This window comes from Idiotropiscis lumnitzeri, chromosome 8, assembly GCF_059441095.1.
Source record: "Idiotropiscis lumnitzeri isolate Australia: NSW breed Sydney's pygmy pipehorse chromosome 8, RoL_Ilum_1.0, whole genome shotgun sequence".
NCBI classification, from domain to species: Eukaryota; Metazoa; Chordata; class Actinopteri; order Syngnathiformes; family Syngnathidae; genus Idiotropiscis; species Idiotropiscis lumnitzeri.
In genome coordinates, this window is record NC_142398.1 from 2,756,417 (window position 1) to 2,774,755 (window position 18,339).

At 39.4% G+C, this 18,339-nt stretch overlaps 3 protein-coding genes across 10 annotated transcripts in view; 1 reads left to right on the forward strand and 2 right to left on the reverse strand.

Moving 5' to 3' along the window:
- Nucleotides 1-528: 528 nt before the first annotated feature.
- On the reverse strand, nt 529-4,615 carry pin1 (peptidylprolyl cis/trans isomerase, NIMA-interacting 1). 2 transcript variants are annotated; one of them, XM_088303703.1, is made up of 5 exons: nt 4,432-4,615; nt 3,340-3,425; nt 2,880-2,988; nt 2,692-2,802; nt 529-967 (listed from the first exon to the last, which is right to left on the reverse strand). In XM_088303703.1, exons 1-5 carry the CDS (start codon nt 4,487-4,489, stop codon nt 858-860), a joined length of 474 nt encoding a protein of 157 aa, XP_088159829.1. In that variant the 5' UTR covers nt 4,490-4,615; the 3' UTR covers nt 529-857. The 2 variants fall into 2 exon arrangements, with proteins under 2 accessions (XP_088159829.1, XP_088159828.1); XM_088303702.1 differs by having other exon boundaries at nt 2,880-2,991; nt 4,432-4,611.
- Nucleotides 4,616-4,631: 16 nt separating this feature from the next.
- ubl5 (ubiquitin like protein 5) lies at nt 4,632-6,848 on the forward strand. The gene is made up of 5 exons (XM_088303704.1): nt 4,632-4,784; nt 5,051-5,119; nt 5,311-5,394; nt 6,000-6,037; nt 6,647-6,848. Exons 2-5 carry the CDS (start codon nt 5,064-5,066, stop codon nt 6,688-6,690), a joined length of 222 nt encoding a protein of 73 aa, XP_088159830.1. The 5' UTR covers nt 4,632-4,784; nt 5,051-5,063; the 3' UTR covers nt 6,691-6,848.
- Nucleotides 6,849-7,760: 912 nt separating this feature from the next.
- vav1 (vav guanine nucleotide exchange factor 1) overlaps nt 7,761-18,339 on the reverse strand; it is a 63,368-nt gene continuing 52,789 nt past the window's right edge. For all 7 annotated transcript variants that reach the window (XM_088301654.1, XM_088301649.1, XM_088301652.1 and 4 more), the window contains 5 exons: nt 15,322-15,432; nt 9,739-9,826; nt 9,295-9,421; nt 7,957-8,108; nt 7,761-7,882 (listed from right to left, as the gene is read on the reverse strand). In XM_088301654.1, coding sequence (XP_088157780.1) covers nt 7,829-7,882; nt 7,957-8,108; nt 9,295-9,421; nt 9,739-9,826; nt 15,322-15,432 — 532 coding nt within the window. In that variant the 3' untranslated portion in view covers nt 7,761-7,828. The remainder of the gene's footprint in view (nt 7,883-7,956; nt 8,109-9,294; nt 9,422-9,738; nt 9,827-15,321; nt 15,433-18,339) is intronic.

The window sequence follows — 18,339 nt, forward strand, 5'->3', positions numbered from 1 at the left end:
AAAGCCATTCTAAAAATCCTATACTACATTTGTAGCCTCGACTGAAATCCTATCCCTGGTTGGAAACCATTATCAAGGCTCAAAACCCTAATCCTGACTTGCAACACCAACCCGTCCTTGAAAGGCTACATTAAAACATGAACACACATTAGTACTTCTATCACAGGCCTGAAGCTATCAAAAAATGTTTCCTTTGTTGAGAATGTCAAAAAGTGTTTTCATTTCCTTACATGTTCATTGGAATCAACTATCCGAGGTCATCAAGGTGAAGCAAGACAACATAATAGTTGAAGAAGGGAAAGGTCAAAGTACAGCAAGATGTAATATATCAAATGAAATTTCTTGACGGGTCGCTTCAGCTGTGCTCTTACTTCATGAACATGCTCAGATGTGATGACGAAATTGGTCAAAAAGAGGCTTTGGTGCCCCCACCTGTGAGGTTACACAAGGACACGTCACCATTGCAACACTACTCTCTCATCTGCACTCACCAAGAAAGAGACACAAAAATAAAACAAAAAACAAAAAAAACCCCCAAGGACTTTTATTTTGACGCTGCGACAGTTTACATGGACGGCAAAGATTTTAAAAGCAGTATCATTTACCATTTTTGTTATGCAGGAACAGTGTCATGTCATGAGGGAAATGGAGTTATTCTTATTTTTTTTCTACAAGGAGGAAACAGCCAAAGAGGGGTTTTATTTTGGGTGACATACACATTAAGTCATCTGATCTTTTATGTTTTTTGTTATAAAATATCAGGATTGGCGTTATTTCTTTGAAACCTAGTGACAAAGCTTGGTGGGCAAATGATGGGTGTGTGCCTGTCTGCAAAGCATGCGCGTGCGTGTGTGCGGTCAGCCGGTGCGCAGGATGACGTGCACTCCAGAGTCAGTAAAAACAGGGCCGCTCATCTCTCCGACCTTGAGCGCAAAAGAGGCGTCTTCGAAAGGCTTCTGCATTTGACCTGAAGTGTACAAAACACATACACACATACACACAATCATGTGATGAGAGGTCCCACTGCTCCCTTTACTGGTGCCAGTTGCAATTGACTTTTAAAGAAACCTCAAAAAGTGAATGGATAAAAAATGTTTTTTTAATTAAATAAATAATTGTTGTGCCGTCAATTTATGAATGTGCATTATTTGGGAGATATTTTTTTAAATATAAGGAACTATATTCTTTTGTAAAATTGTATGTTTGTAATATTTTGTTGTGTTTTGTTTTAAAATTCAAGTTTATAGAATTTAACTGCCATTTGAAACAAAATGTCTAAACATCCATCCATCATCTGTACCGCTTCTCCTCACTAGGGGGTCCTCACTAGGGTCGCGGGGGGTGCTGGAGCCTATCCCAGCTATCTTCGGGCAGTAGAATTTTCTCAAATAAAATCTATAATTTTATTCTGTTAATTTTATTGTAGAAGTGACCCTGCCTACTGCTGGGATAGATTCCAGCATGCCTGCAACCATTATGAGGATAAGCAGTTTTGATGATGGATAGATGGACATACTAATAAAGTACTTCAAAAAACATATATAGGGAATATAATTATATTAACTTTTTTAATTACTCAAATGGAAATATATTATTATTATTCGATATATCGTTTTGTTGAATACAAAACAAATAATCATAATTAAAATCCCAAATAAAATGCATACTTATTTTATTGTATGTGTAATTTATTTTTACGATACATGAATGTACTTATTATACTATTTTAATAACTTGATGAATTTATTACTCAAATTAACATTTAAATCATTTTGCTGAACATAAAAAAAAAATCACAATTTGAATATTATATCTTCTCAATTAAAATTTCAATGAATTTTTGCATGCTTTTTAAATAAAAATGTTTTAATTTGTAATATATATTAATAATATAGTTTTTTTAAATAAAACTGTAATTTTAACTATCTACCTTTTAAATTTAAATATTCAGTTTTCTCAAAAATAACAATAATTCTGTTGTTTATCTTTCAATAAAAATGTCATGAATTTTGTCATTTAGTTATTTTACATTTTATAATTGCAATTGCGGCGGCACGGTGGCCGCCTGGTTAGCACGATGGCCTCACAGTGAGAGACAGCATCGAGCGTGGGTTCAATCCCAGCTCCGGCCATCCTGTGTGGATTTTGCATGTTCTGCATGGGTTTCCTCCGGGTACTCCGGTTTCCTCCCACATTCCAAAAACATACATGGCAGGCCGATTGAACACTCTAAATTGCCCGTAGGTATGAGTGTGAGCGCGGCTGGTTGTTCGTCTTTGTGTGCCCTGCAATTGGCTGGCAACCAGTTCAGGGTGTCCCCGCCTACTGCCCGAAGATAGCTGGGATAGGCTCCAGCACCCCCCGCGACCCTAGTGAGGAGAAGCGGTACAGACGATGGATGGATGGATAATTGCTATTGCAGTTCACCATCTATTTTATCAAGAATAGAATTTTTATAATTTGGTTAATTTAAAAAAAAATATTTGTACTTTTATCATGTTTGGTTTTTATTCAAGTCATTATTTTAAATATACATATATTATGGATACATTAAACTACTGTATATTTACAATTATAGTTGAAAAAAATACAATTGGTATAATGTGATTGTATGTATCTATTATTATATGAAATTAATGACAGCCTTGTGATCAGTTGAATCAATGTGCCCTTGAAAAATTGAGCACCGACCTCTGCCAAAGAGTCCCAAGTCTCCACCGTTTTTAGCTGAACTACAGTCGCTGAACTGAGAGGCCAACTTCTCAAACTTGATCTCTTCCGACTTGATCTGCTCAATATAGTCTGAAAACCACAATCATACTAGTCCAAATAGTGACAAACCTAAACTTAAAACACTGGATGATGGCCTTGACACTTACTCTGAATCAGATCGAGAGCCTCATCTTTGGACCGCGTGATGTTCTGCTCCCGCCAGGAAGACGGCCGGCGGGACTTGTTGTGCTTTACCAGGAGGTGCGAGCAGCGCACCTGCTAAATGAATTACAATATGTAGATTAGAGCTGGGACATGCTGGGGTGCACATTATATTCCACTTGCAGAGGGAAAGCTTTACAGACAACAGGGCACCAGTACATCCCATTCGAAGTTAGTGAGGGGTGGTGGCCAACGAAGGTGTTCATAGATAGGCTTGTGTATTGCTTTTGTGTGCTCATATGAGTGTGTATGCCCAAGTCTGTGTCCTTTGTTGATGCTCATTACGAAAAGAACACCATGCCGACAATGAATCACGTTGCTGAATGCATCATGCTTTGGAGCTGGAATTGGCCCTAATCAAGACGGAGAGAATCATGAACAGGTCCTAATAGCACCAGTGTTTACCTTATCTGGCTCTACACGGGCATCTCCGGCAGCGGGTCGTTCCCACTGACTGCCGTTGGTCAGGCGGTTGAAGTAATACACCTTGCCTGCATACAGAGGACAGTTATTGATATTTTTTAGGAGACACCAACCAGGCCCTGTCGCAAAATACATATTTTAATTAAAAACAATTGCCCATATTAATAGCTTTGAGCACAAACTGTGATAACAAAACTAGGGATGGACTGATACCTGGTACTAATTAAGGATTCTTATACTAGATGCGATGCTTACCAAACTACAGAAAAATCTGACATTGAGAAAGTCCTCCTCACCAATTGTTAGTCCTACACTGCAACGATTGGACACATCGGCCAGTCGTCATGTCCATCAGAGAGGAATTTTGTTTTAACAATTAGCCATTGTGTTCATTGATATTGTACGTGTCAAAAGTACTGGTGTTATCGGTACACTGCACGACCCTGGGCACAAATATTACAAGAACTAGCGGAGAATATGGTCAGCAGGAAAAAAAAGAGAATAGTCAAGGGCGAAGAGGTTGAGACTCAGTATTAGACATACAAGGCTGTAAACTACTTATCTGTAAGGGTCATTTTTGAAAAATATGTCCGAAATAAATTCAAAGTACTATGTAATCGTTGTTTCGGGTATACCATCGGTTTAAACAATCCATATAGGCAATTGTTTTTGCGACTCTTGGTGGTTTGTATTTATATGACAATCATGAGATTCGTGAAGCATTCTCAAAGCCTCCGAATTTCAACAAAACAATAATTTAAAATCTAAATCCCTCCCATCCTCACGAGGTGAGTTCGATGGACATTGACGTCACGCGCGGCCTCGAAGTAGATCGGCTCACGCGCTAACATAATTTCCAAAGTTTTAAAATATACAACGAATTGAGATATTCACATTTTACCACGCTTACGCTAATGTCACGTGTAGCCTCACGTCGCGCAAGTTTTACCTGGGCTAGCTTAGTGCTAACAAATCAGCTGCAATGCTTATTCGGTTTGCTAGCTCCCAAGCTAGGTTACACATTAAATCGCGTACCGAGCCGGTTTGAGCCTTTCGTCACGCCTGTTAAGTCACCTGAGTTGCGGCTCATTCTCTTCTCCCAGCCCCCTGGTAATACATCTTCGTCTGCCATTGTTACTACCAATCCCGTCACAGGCTTCCCTTCCCAAAAGTAACAAATCCAAATGTGGAGAAAGGGGTTACCACACTTTGCGACCACCACCGCCTCATTTACGGCCTACACGTTGTTTTGCCATTTACGCCCGCCTTCATTTGAGGCGTCTCTTATCATTGGCCAATGTGGGCTGTCAGTCACTTTTTTTATTTTTTTTTGATTGGTTGAGACAAGCTCAAGCTGAATTTTGACGGGATCTTTTTCGATAACAGTAGCCTTAAAGGTTTTATTTTGATACTCGAGTGGTTTTGAGGTAATGTTAAATAGTTTCACACATACACACACCAAATACTTAACTTAATTTAAATTGTTGTCATTTTAAAACTCACGGGTGTATACTCTGAAACGTTTACGTAAATGGCACACTTCATTGCATAGCATGCTGTTAGCTTGCATTCAACGAAAGACTTGTGTTATAAGTCTCGTTTACCAACAGAGTAGCGCAACGGCTAATGTTTAAAGTTACCTCTCGTGGAAATGTGCGAGTCTTTAACTCTCGTTACACGTTTGCCTTGACAGATAGAGCGACAAGATGATCGAGGTGGTCTGTAACGATCGTCTCGGCAAGAAAGTCCGGGTAAAGTGCAAGTATCCTTCAGATTGAAAGCGGCGGAGAGCCGACGAATTGAATAACATCCTCGTATTGTTCAATTAACATCCATTTAACCGATTCAAGAAAAACGTATTTTTAATTATCCAATAATTGATTAATTTTTGATAAGGGTCTTGCGCAGACTATGACGTCATGTGTGCATTTCCTCAATAAATCGACCTCCTAGCTCTGAGGACACCATCGGAGACCTGAAGAAGCTCATCGCAGCTCAGACGGGGACGCGGTATGACAAAATAGTCTTGAAGAAATGGTAGGCAAAGTCCACGAACTTCCTATTTAGCCCAATGTAAGAGAGAGGTGGCAAAAATACTTGAAATCAGTTATTAAACGTCAATAAATATGGTTGCGGAAAAGAACTGTGGTGATAGAAGTATGGCTGCAGCTCCTGTCCCTAGATAAAAATAATAGTTTTTGTTGTATAATCATCTCCTGGGTGGAAAATTAGTAACAAGCCTATTTTGACAAATGGGGTGAAGTATTGGGCTGCAGCCATCAAGTGTTTTAGAAAATACATTCTGCCAAATATCTCTCGCATTATTTGTGTAATTGGATAAACGTTGTGGTAACTGTATTACCTTTAACCATTTGGGGTCACCAAGCTCATGTTCGACTGTATTATCTGTGAGTTTGAATGTGTGTGGGTTTAAAAAGTGGAGCCTGGTGGGTGACGTGGGAGTCAGCGCATATGTGTGTGTGGAGTTGGATGTTGTGAGGTCAGGTTAGCAGCTGGTTGTTACTTGGCTAACCTTTAGCCAATCTGCGTCTTGACTGGTTGGTGTCAGTTGTGGCTCTGCAGCTTATGTTTGTATGAACATCTGTATTTTCTGTTCATTGTGTTACTGTTTCTCTCTGCAGGTATACCATATTCAAGGACCACGTGTCACTGGGAGATTGTATCCTTTACACTTGACTTGCTTCTATGCAATTCATTGACATTATTTTTTTCAGATGGAGGGTACAAGCTGTTACATTTGTGTGCTCCCTGTTAGCGGGTGCCGAAACTTGATCTTGCCATTATGATGAAAATGTGTGCTTCCCCCCCATCATGGCAGATTTTTAAGAACATGTTTGAGAGGAACAACTTGTCATTACTGACATCTTTACATCCAACTGCATGTTCTTCAAATATACACATCACTTTCATCACAAATTGTCCCTGAACGCACATTGCGAGTGTAACCAAGAAAGGCGTTTGCGCTAACTGCAAGCCAGCATTCACTACACGACCAAGCGGGTGAAATTTGGCGGTTGCCGGCCACGGATTTCATCCATTTTGCAAAACATAATTTGCAGTGGCCTTAAAAGCACAGTAAAAGTATCTTTACTGTGCACACACTCAACTAACATTGCTCCGACCCGCAATGTATGTCAGCTGGTGAAATGGGAACAGTGTGTACAATATGGGAGAATAGTTGTGAATACTGACACTGGTATCGGCGCATCCTTAATTGATATATTAAAAGAGTTTCACCCTGTGTTTGACTTAACTGTGAGATTTCCAGATGAGATCCACGACGGCATGAACTTGGAGTTGTACTACCAGTGAAAGCAATGCTCTATCTGTCAGGAGATGACATTAGAATTTAGCAGGACAAATAGCAAGTAATAATGTGATCGACATGTTATATGATTTCTTTCTTTTTTTGTGTGTGTGTGTATGAATATTTTGGAAATAAAGTGGTGATTTACCCACCATCGTGCAAAGTCAGACTGATTAATTTCTAAAAGCTTGAAATAAACTTGGAGCACTTAACAGTGACAGACGCAACATCAAATGGAGTCATACTTAAAAAAGTTGTCTCCACACAGAATCAATAAAATCAGGATTACTGAGATTGGCAAGAAAAATTTGTGACATAGCTCCTCCAGGACATACATAAAGACAGACGCATCTATCATTGTGGAGTGACCACATGTTAGAATCTATAGTGACTAACTGTCTTTAAAGAAATTATCTTCACATAAAGAACAAAATAAAAAGGACTATTACAGAGGAACACATAAATAGTGTGGCTACCCCCGGGACGTAGACATGCAGATAAATTGTGGAAAAACCACATAAAGATCTTAATAGAATTTTTAAAGAAGCTGTCACCATAAGTACGAAAATACAATATAAGAACTGCCATCTCGGATGGCTAAACAAATAGGATGTTGTATTTCCCAGAGGATGAACATGGATGCACACAAAGCTGTAGAGCAACCGCATGACGGAATCCTCTGGAAAGAAATCACCAATACACATCTAAAATAAACATAAACAATTACAATGGAGCACATTGTACATGGTGTAGCTCTTCTGGAACACAAACAAACATAGTACACCACATCGTGGATTGACCACATGTTAAGAGTCAAATGGAGAAATTGTCTCCATGTACCAAAAAAATATACAATAAAAAATTACTTCTGAAGAATGGCAGACCACAAGCCACCAAGAACATGAACAAACACAAAACATTGTGGAGCAACCATGTGTGAAATTTATAGCATGGAGTCATACCTCAAATGAAATGCATTGATGAGGATGTCCCAGATAGCTTACTGCTCTGTCATTTTGACATCCTAGGATGATGCAATGAGCAAAATAATAACACAAACCACCCACAAGACATCTTCATGAAAACAAATTTATTCACGATGAGACGATGTGCATCAATTTAAACAAAGGCCCGGCCTGCAGGTCAGCTGTAGTCCGAGTAATCCTCATCCACGTAGTTGGCAGGGAAGAGGCCCACCTGGGAAACAATATTTCTGAGTCTTACTGTGTACGTTTTCATTTTTACAATTTTTTTTTTGTGTTCATGCTCACTTTGCCGTAGACTTCTCCTTTCCACCATCCACTTTGGCCTTTCCTGGACAGGATCCTGATGGTGTCTCCTTCGCGCAGCGACAGCTCCGAACGGTCACGGGCCGAGAAGTTGTACCTGGCCCTTGCAATGCCAAAGATACGCGCGCCACCTCCTGCCGCGCGACGTTAATAATTGCATGAAAAAAAAAATCGTCAAAAATCAAGGCGCGACAAACCACGTCGAGTCATACATCAAATCAAAGAGCGCGCTGAGGGCTAGCCATTTATGTTGATGTTTTATCATTTTGACATTCTATGAAGATGTAACGTAAAAAAACTGTGTTGCTCAAAATGTCTCCACCCAAATTTCTATATACTCATCCATCCATCCATCCATTATCTATACCGCTTCTCCTCATTAGGGTCGTGGGGGTACTGGAGCCTATCCCAGCTATCTTCGGGCAGTAGGGGGGGGAACACCCTGAATTGGTTGCCAGTCAATCGCAGGGCACACAGAGACGAACAACCATCCGCGTTCCCACTCATACCTAGGGGCAATTTAGAGTGTCCAATCAACCTGCCATGCATGTTTTTGGAATGTGGGAGGAAACCGGAGTACCCGGAGGAAACCGACGCAGGCACGGGGAGAACATGCAAACGCCATACAGAATGGCCGGATTAAACCCACGACCGATGCTGTCTCTCACTGTGAGGCCATACCAGTCGTCCACCGTGCCGCCCTATAGTCATCCATTTACACGAATATAGGACAATGATAAAGTCCAATTATTATTTTTTTTTTTTTACCAAGTCATGCAACATTAGAATTGTTTGCATTGTCACCACATTTTTTCCATAGTGTATGCTCATTCACATCGCCACTACAGTAATTAATTAGAGTATAATAATGATGATAAATTATTTCTTGCTATAAAGAAAAACAAAAATGAGAATGTTACCTGGTAAAATGAATGAAAGGAATCCAATAAAATGTTTACTTTTTTTTTTTTTTTTTTTTACAAATGTCAAAAAGTCATGCAGCATTAGCGTTGCTAGCATCATCCTGATACTTTTGTCCAGCGATCTCATGAATTTAGTTGCTCATTAATTAATTACAGGGCACTGTAATCGAGTTAAAAAAATAATTGCAGTTGTTTTTATTTTAAAAAATTAAATAATTTCCGCTTTCTTGGTACGTTATAAAAAATAAATAAATAAAAATCAACACAAAACAAGTCACATTGAGTCCTAAGTCATATCAAAATCCCTGCGTAGAGCTTTCCAAATATGTTACAATTTTCTCACTCTGTCCTAATCTGATGATGCAAGGATCGTTTTTGCTTGAACAGAAGCACAAACCTTTGGGTGTATCGCGGGGCTTGTGGTCGTTGCTCTGCTCGGCTTGCTTGAAGGGCAGGCGCAGCATGGTGTCCATGTCCTTCACGCACTCCTTCAGGGAGTTCTGCTGATAGAACTCAATCATCTCCTACGACAATTCATACAAGAGAGAGGTAATCTTAGCTATTAATGCGAAAATATGATGGAAAACAAACAAAAGACATTTTAATTTTAGTATTTGGTTGGGTGTCAGGAGTGGCTGCCCCACAACTTTAAACATCTAAGTGTTTAATCTAAATGTTTAGCTTTCTGCTTATTTCTGAAAATCAAATACCCCTACTTGTATCAGTCTAATACATCAAACATCCCAACACGAAAGCGTGCCACAGACATGTTATCAAGAGGCAGAAGTAGTATTTTCAATTGTAAAATAAAAAAAACAAAATATTGTCCTATGAGACTCACCACCAACCCCTTGAAGGCCTTCTTCTCGTTGATGCGGAACAGGCCATCGCAAGAGCTTATTTTAATATGTTTGATGTCCATGTTTAACCTGCCAAAGTAGAACAATTATATACTTTTACTGAATTATGATGAAATTGTAATACATTAGGATAAGAGAAGTCTTGTTAATAAAGGGTGTCCCCAACAAATGTATGCACCACTTTGACTCACCAATACAGTGAACTAATGTACCGTATTTTTACGGCCATACGACGACGCGCTGCCTCAAAGGGCGCAACACCAGTTGAGGGTGCTATTTCCGTCTTTAATGCATATACTAGGTGCGCCGCATTACAAGGCGCTAGCTAGGCTGCTCGCGCTAGCACGTTCGCGCTAGCACATTCAAGTTAGCTCGACTGATGCCAGTTCACCAGGACTCAATCCCATAAAGAATCACTGCCAGAGGCATCACCCCATTTCATTGACAGATGTCATGAAACTAATAGGAATCACTGCCAATAATAATGACTCTAACCAATAAAAGGTGTCTTGGCATTAGCCTACTAGACAAGGTCAGGGGAGGGACTTCACTGGTCACCACACTCCTTAGAGTCACGGTTTCAAATCAAAACCAAAAAAAACTCAGCATACAAGCAAACAATGAAACAAAGAAATAAGATTAACACAAAACGTGTATCTCAATATCAATATACCCAAAAGAAATAAAAATAACACAAAAAGATTATAGCAATGGCTTCTTGGGAGCCACTCAGCCTTAGCCAATTACAGAAATGGCTTCTTGGGAGCCACTCAGACTCAGCCAATCATATGGCTGTTTAGAGAGATGTGCATGGCTGTTTAGAGAGATGTGCATGGCTGCTTAGAGAGATGTGCTGTTGTGCTTTGGGCTTTTTGTCTGTTGTCTAAACCTGGGACGTTTCTTGCTTGCAATAACATAAATGATAAGACAGACTACAACATTGTGGACAGCTGCCCTTTTGTCCAGCTTTCTCCTACACCATCACCCAAACACCATAGTCACATAATGTATAAGTCACGGTCAATTAGAAGCATCGATGACTCAGACTTTGACCAGCAGGGTGTTATAACAGCCCAATGAGTAAAAGGGTTGATGGTCGCGAGTGATGCTTAGTCCATATAATGGGCGCACCGCTTTACAAGGCGCTTTGTTTGTTTTGGGCAAGATTAGGGACTTTAAAGAGCGCCCTATGGCCCGGAAAATACGGTAGTTATAGTTCTAATAATAACCTCCCCTCCAAAATGCTAATAATAAAATACTATCATGAGATTCATGTGAAGGTGATTTGTGTGTGTTAAATAATTAAACTGACTACAATTGTTCATGTAACATGGGTTCAGGATTGCCTACATACTTACTAATGCTTATGTGGAGGGCATTTGTTTGTGTTGAATAATTTAACTACTGAATAGTCATGTAAGATGGGCTCATCATAGAGTTTGTACAGAGGTTACTATAGTTTTGGAATATAAATCATGGTTTTTATTTAGTTTTGAGTTTTGTTTTTTAAATTACATAGGTTTAATTAAGTTTTCAGGGTGGCTGTGTTCGTTTTTACTAGTTTTGTTTTTTTCAAAACAGTTTTAGTTTAGTTGGTTATCTTTTAAAAATGGTGTTTTACTTGTGTGCAAGATTCGAGCACCATGGTATTGAGTAACAAAAATTCAAGAAACATTATTTTAAAACATTTTGATAATATGTAGTACAGTTTACAGTTAGTCCACAATCTTTGAATTACAATATGTGCATTATGCTTCTTAAGTCAGATGGATGAATGGACCCTAATTAAAAAGAGCTTGTCTTGTTTGCCAATGAAGTTGCCAACTTCTAAAGTGGATTTGTGGCTAGAATTAGTTTTTGAGAAGTATTACATGTTTTTGTTTACTGTATATATTTTTTTTCATATATTAAATATAAGAAAAAGCACTTTTTACCTAGCGTTGCGTTTTGGGCGTTTTCAAGTTAAATGACAAAAGCAGGGGAGCCATTTGAGCCAAAACCACATGTAACAAACTTGTCTCTTCAGTGTAATGTCATCTGGCTCTTTTTTATTGGCTGCTGCTCGATGACGTTGCTTCTGTGCGACATACGGACTACAACTCCCAGTCAACTTTTCGACCTTTTCTTTCGGCTATCGGCCATGTAGTAATATGAAAATAAATACATTTAAAATCAACGCCAAAGGCTTGTGTATTAAAATGATTGCCATTTTTTGTAATTTATTTATTTGTTAAAAGCATTTTCATTTTTATTCCATTCATGAAAATATCTCTTTTAAAATGCACAGACTTAAATTTGACTACTATGTATAGTGATTTAACAAGTCTGCACACTCCTGTTTAATTACAAGGTTTTTATAGTTAAAAGAATTAGACCGTGATGAATAATTTCCCCCAAATTTTCACCATTAACGACCACAATAAAATGTCCCTATCACATGGTATACGTGTTATGGGCTGATGAATCCATGGATGAACTTTTTGGCCACATTTCCTAAAGGTATGTTGGGTACAAACTAGGCCTGCACAATATGCGCTTTGAACATCGCAATTGCAATGTGCGCATGTGCAATCGTCACATCGTAGGACGTGCGATGTTTCTTTTTTTTTTTTTTTTTAGAACACGGAAACTTTTTTTTTTTTTTTCAATAAAGCAGCACGCGACACTACGCTCTACATAAGGTATCACCAAATGGCGGACCGCGGTCCGGATCCGGACCGACAGATGGTTGGGACCGGACCCATGACCAATCTATGATGAATTTTTTTCAGGGCGCATTCGCAAACGTTGACGCTGCAATTCTAGTTAATACGGAAAGGCGTCACTGATTTGAACCAATCAAATCTTTTGTTTACGATCCACTGACAATTGCGCAGCACCGGAAGAGAGTGCTGCTGACAGTATGCCTTGCTAAAAAGTTAGAAGGTCGTTGCGTGTTGTTATAAATAGATGGACGGAGAAATCTAGAATCGTTCTGGCTGCAGCCGATTCAAAACCAGTGTGCATCATATGCTCCGAAACCGTCGCAACATTGCGAAGCGCCACTACGAAACAAAGCACCGCCCTTTTGTGCAAAGTTATCCGCTGAAGTTTGAGGTGAGCGCACATAAAAACATTGAACTCCGAGTGCAGTATAACAGATTTGTACATTTTCGTTTCCACCCCAGCGGCATGCAAACGAATGTTCATTAAAAGTATCATGGATTTTGGGGAAACATAAAAAAGGAAGTTGTGAAAGAGTGCATTATTTATAAAGGAAAACACAAAGCACAGACATGTGAAATAATCTACCAAATCCCAATGGCCCTGACTCCGTTCCAACCCAGATTTAAGTCACTGGCAGGGCAGTCACGAACTCATTTTTCTCATTCAGAGAAGTTAAAAAATCTTCAAAAGAAAAGGTGGTGTCAAAGCTCATTTCGAATTAGTTTTTCATGAGGACAGCCATTTTTATTCATTGTGTATTGAACATGTCGACCTGTTTTACTTGGATAATTAGACTTTCCGTTTTCTTTAGGCTGATAACTCTTTGATTTAAGAAAAAAAGGTACAAGATGTTAACTCAATGATTAGCACTTGATATATTTCTGCAGGAGATATTTTACTGTTTCTTCTGGAAGTGGCACCCTTAAGTTCCTGGAGCCACATTTTCTTGAATGTGAAATAAACGCCTAATATTTGTTTGACTGGCAAAGGTGTTTAATGGGAACATTGCTAAATATATAGTATGTAAGTGCGCTCTGTTGAAAATGACTAAATATCAAAACGATATAAAAATGTGAACATAGGCTAGTCATTAAGGGAAGTTGGACTTTGGTTCGGACCTTTTCATTGGAAGAAATTTTCGTCGTGGACCTCTGTGACCTTTAATTGAATACCTCTGCTCTACATTGTTGCGATTACACAGACCGTCTTGTTCACCCCCCTGCTAATTAGTCACAGCCTCCCCAAAAATCGCAATGTCATTTTTTTCCAAAACACAATACTGCTTGTCACTAAAGAACACCATACCTGAAGCATGGTGGTGGCAACATCATGCTTTGGGCCAGTCTTTCTTTTGCTGAGACTGGAAACAATTATAAACAAGACTACATACCCAATTATAGGATTGTGTGCACACTGCACACCTGTGCAAAGGCATTAATACGTTTGTTTTTACTCCCCTTCACAAAAAGTGACTGACTGTTGTCCTGACAACTGGCTTTTTAATTCCTTCACCTTTCTCTTTCTCAGCTCGCTTTTCGGCAGAAAGTCGGTCTCATATTTTCCATGAACAGTCCGAAAATGCCGCTCCACATTTCCCTTCTTTGGTATTGCAATGGTCAACTGGGAAAGGAGGCAAACGCACTCCGAAAATGTCATCGTGAAAAACAACTCCTCCTCCCATTCTGTATTAAAGTGATACGTTTTTGTCTTCTTACTTGGTCCAGCACCCCCACTCATGTTTATACCCCCTTGAGTTCAAGAGAATAAAACGAGGGCTTAAAATTGGAGGTAACCAACTCGCTAGCCTGTTAGTTGTGCTGCACTTAGCACCGTTGTTTTCGCATGCGTGGTGACCTGTGTCACAAAAAAAAAATCAGGTGTCATCTGACTGGGTGCCCTGTATCAATCACATGACGGATAATGATGACATCTATTTTTTAATGTCATGCGATCTACCCATACTACCGATCGATGTAATGAGCACCCCTGCACTACACCATCAGTGACACACCACGTTACAAAAAATAAAAAGGAAAACTAATAAAAACTCAATTTAAAACTTAGCATTTTCACAAAAACTGAGACTAATAAAAACTAAAAAATATATTCTGAAAACTAATGAAAACTGAATTGGAAATAAAACGTCAAAACGAAGTGAAAATTAAACTAAAACGAAAAGGGGCGACATGGTGGACGACTGGTTAGCACGATGGCCTCACAGTGCAGAGGTCGGTTTGATTCTCGGGCCTTTCATGTGTGGAGTTTGCATGTTCTCCCCGTGCCTCCGTGGGTTTCCTCCGGGTACTCCGGTTTCCTCCCACATTCCAAAAACATGCATGGCAGCTTGATTGGTCACTCTAAATTGCCCGAGTGTGAGCTTGGATGGGTGTTCGTCTATGTGTGCCCTGCGATTGGCTGGCAACCAGTTCAGGGTATGCCCCGCCTACTGCCTGAAGATAGCTGGGATAGGCTCCAGCACCCCTGCAACCTTTGTGAGGAGAAACAGATTATGGATGGATGGACAAAAATGAAAAATCCAAAACTATAATAATCCAGGCACTTAAAATAACAGGGTTTATTGTACTGTATTGTACTGTATTTTTCATTTCAACTAATCTTTAATTAAATAAAAGTAAAAGTAAGTACATTTTTCTTTTGTGCCGTTAAATTACCCCAAATTTTCACCAAAATAATGACCAGCCAGCTTTTAAAGTCCATTAACCCTCTGAGGCCGATTAGTAAGAATTCCGTTTACACTTGACAAAGAAGCACATACAAACATTTGGCTCAATTAATCGCCTCGTTGTTTAACGAAGCCATCTGTCCCCAAAGACGTGAGCCATTGTATTGCATCTTACTTGATGCTGATGGCAAACTCTCCGCCGTCCTTCTGCCGGACTAGGTAAGTTCCGTCGGAGCGAGACATGAGCAGGTCCTTGGCAGCGGGTCGGTCCATGTTGCCTGCAAACCTGCAGGCAACACATGAACAATCACCACAGTTTCTTCTCCACAAAAAGACTGATAATAAAACATAAAAAACATCGAAATAAGATTAATCACATTTACGTCATGTATTGAACTAGGAAATATAATATGCAAAAAAACATGTCAAGTAAGAACGAAAGAAGAAAAAAAACATAGATAAAATATTTGCAAAAAAAATTAACTGTAAAATAGAAAGTAGACTTCTAATGAACGATATAAGCAACCATCTCCCCGTCTTTAGTTTTTCAAAATTGTTTAATTTAAAAAAATAAAAGTTAACAACTCAGCCTAAGAACACAATGTTTGATTGATTCTTTTAAGTTGCACCTGGAAAATCCAAACTGGTTTGAGGTCTCTTCAAATAAAGACCCAAATATTGTGTACGATGCATTTCAATACGATGCATTTCAGCCATAATCTCCTTTTACGATAATCATTAACGAAAGTACAAAGGCTTAAATAAACCATGGATGACAAGGTATGGGGAACGAACACATGTAAAAAGAAAACATTTATAAAATTGAGAGCTAAAGACACTGAAATTAAGTATACAACCTACAAAACAAATTACCGTATTTTCGCGACCATAAGGCACACTTTAAAGTCTCAATTTTCCCCCAAAACAAACAAGGCGCCTTGTCATGCAACGCACCCATTCTATAGACTGCACAAAACACTCGACCACTGAGCCTGTCCCCTTTGGGGCATTGCAGAGTGCACGTTAGAACACCCTGCTGGCCAAAGTCTGAAACATCTATGCTACAAATTGAGTGTGACACATACGTTATGTGAATATGTTTTTTCGGTGATGGTGCAAGAGTAAGCTGGACAAAAGGGCAGCTGTCCACAACGTCGTAGTCTGTCTTATAATTCATGTTATTGCAAGCAAGAAACATCACAGTTTTAGACAACAGACTGCAAAAAAAAAACCACACCGAAAGGACACCACTCACATCTCCTTAACCTGATAAGGCTGTTAAGATACCAGAATGCCTCAGTCTGATAATCTCCCAGAATGCCTCAATGTGATAATCTCCCAGAATGCCTCAGTACTGTTTTTGTGTTATTTTTATATTTTTGGTGATAGGAATGGCATGAGAGATGCATGTTTCATGTTAATTTTATTTCTTTGTTTCATTATTTGCTTGTATGCTGTTCAGAGATATTTATGGTATTGATTTGAAACCATGACTCTAAGCAGTGTGGTGACAAGTGACATCCCTCCCCTGACATATTCAATCAGATGTTTTCCATGACATCCCTGATCTGTCTGAGCTCTAGTCCCGCTACTCACAGACATCAGCCTGTGTAAGATAGCATGCTGTTAAATTACCCTACCATAGTGCGACGCACCCAGTCTAAGTACTAAATACAAAAATAGCAACAATTTTAGAAAAAAACATTTTCATGTAGACTTGATTCAGAAACATATGCTTTTAAGTGAAAATCAATATGGTTTTGGAGAAAAACAGACCACCTCTATGTCAGTAATGGAACTTGTGGAAGCAATAGCCACAAGTATAGAATGTACCGTTGCGATTTTTATAGATCTAAAAAAAAAGCATTTGACACTGTAGATCATAGTATATTACTAAATAAATTAGTGAGATATGGAATAGAAGTGTCACATACGAATGGATGAAAGGTTATTTAGATAATAGATATCAGTATGTGCAGTTCAACAACACAAAATCCAATCAACTAAATATTACTCATGGGGCTCCTCAGGGGTCGGTGCTAGGACCTAGGGCCGGGCGGTAAAACCGAAAATTTACCGTTACCGAAATTTATTACAATGACCGACATCATTTTGCCCATGTCGGTAAATTCGGTGTCTTAAAAAAAAAGAAAAGTCTTTTCTGTCTGCGGCTATGTTAATGCCCCTTCAAGACGGCTACGGCGCGTGTAGTAACGTGATTCCACCCATCTGAACAAGAAAGAAAACAGACGACGCAGTCGTAGCTGGCGATTCAAATCCAGAAGCGGCTGACATAGCTAAAGACGAAGTAACGTTAGTTGAAGTTGTTCCTGTTGCGCTTGTCCTGAAAAGAAATTCGACATCTGTCCTTTGGAAATGTTTTGGGATCCATGAAGACGATGTTTGAGCAAAAGAACACAAACTACAAAGTGCGTCGTAAGCACCCAAAACAGCGCGTCCAACTTTTTCTTTTTCATCACCCAAAACACAACCATCTGTGCTTAGTTCAAAGTGAGAAGCAAGGTTTGACGAGTGACAACAGCCCATTAACGGAGGCGACACCATGCGAGAGAACGTCTCAGGGGTGGACGCGATAGCCTAGCACATAGCTAAAAATATAGCTCCTCTCGTTACAGTGGAGCGGACGGGATTTAAATGCCTCATGAAAGTAGCCGGCAATAGGTACGAAAATATTTGTTGCAAACCGTACTTCCCAATATGGACAACATCGGGACGGGAGCTTAGACATGTCAAGCATTTTGCATCCACATCCGATTAGAGGTCGAGTCGCGCCATGGATCCCTGTTTGAGCCTGACTGTGCATTAGACGACATGTGGAAACTGCACACCAGAGTACTCGAGACGGCACATTTTCCTGATGATGCACACTTGTTTATTTGGCATTGGCATTCCATTGACATTTTTTTCATTTTATTTAGCATTTTGTTTACAGGCCACACTAGCTCCTTTGCACATGGCATTATTTATATTGTTTACAAGAAACCTTTACACAAATCTAGGCCTTTGCACATGGCATTACAGCATCTTGGCACAATCTATTTGCAGAAAAGGCTTTTGCAAGAGATACCCTTTTTCTTCTGTTCTTTGTGACATTGTTCCAGTCATGCAAAGCAAGCTATTTGGAATGTTTATACAAATGATTTTTGTACTCTTATTTTTCATTGTAAGTTAT

Coding starts and splice junctions, on each gene's coding strand:
- pin1 (XM_088303702.1), bottom strand. CDS start 4,489: ATGGCAGACGAAGATGTATTACCAGGGGGCTGGGAGAAGAGAATGAGC. Junction 2,992..3,339: donor CCCGTGTAGAGCCAGATAAG/GTAAACACTGGT, acceptor TAATTCATTTAG/CAGGTGCGCTGCTCGCACCT. Junction 2,803..2,879: donor GGCTCTCGATCTGATTCAGA/GTAAGTGTCAAG, acceptor TGTGGTTTTCAG/ACTATATTGAGCAGATCAAG.
- ubl5 (XM_088303704.1), top strand. CDS start 5,064: ATGATCGAGGTGGTCTGTAACGATCGTCTCGGCAAGAAAGTCCGGGTA. Junction 5,120..5,310: donor AAAGTCCGGGTAAAGTGCAA/GTATCCTTCAGA, acceptor TCGACCTCCTAG/CTCTGAGGACACCATCGGAG. Junction 6,038..6,646: donor CCACGTGTCACTGGGAGATT/GTATCCTTTACA, acceptor TGAGATTTCCAG/ATGAGATCCACGACGGCATG.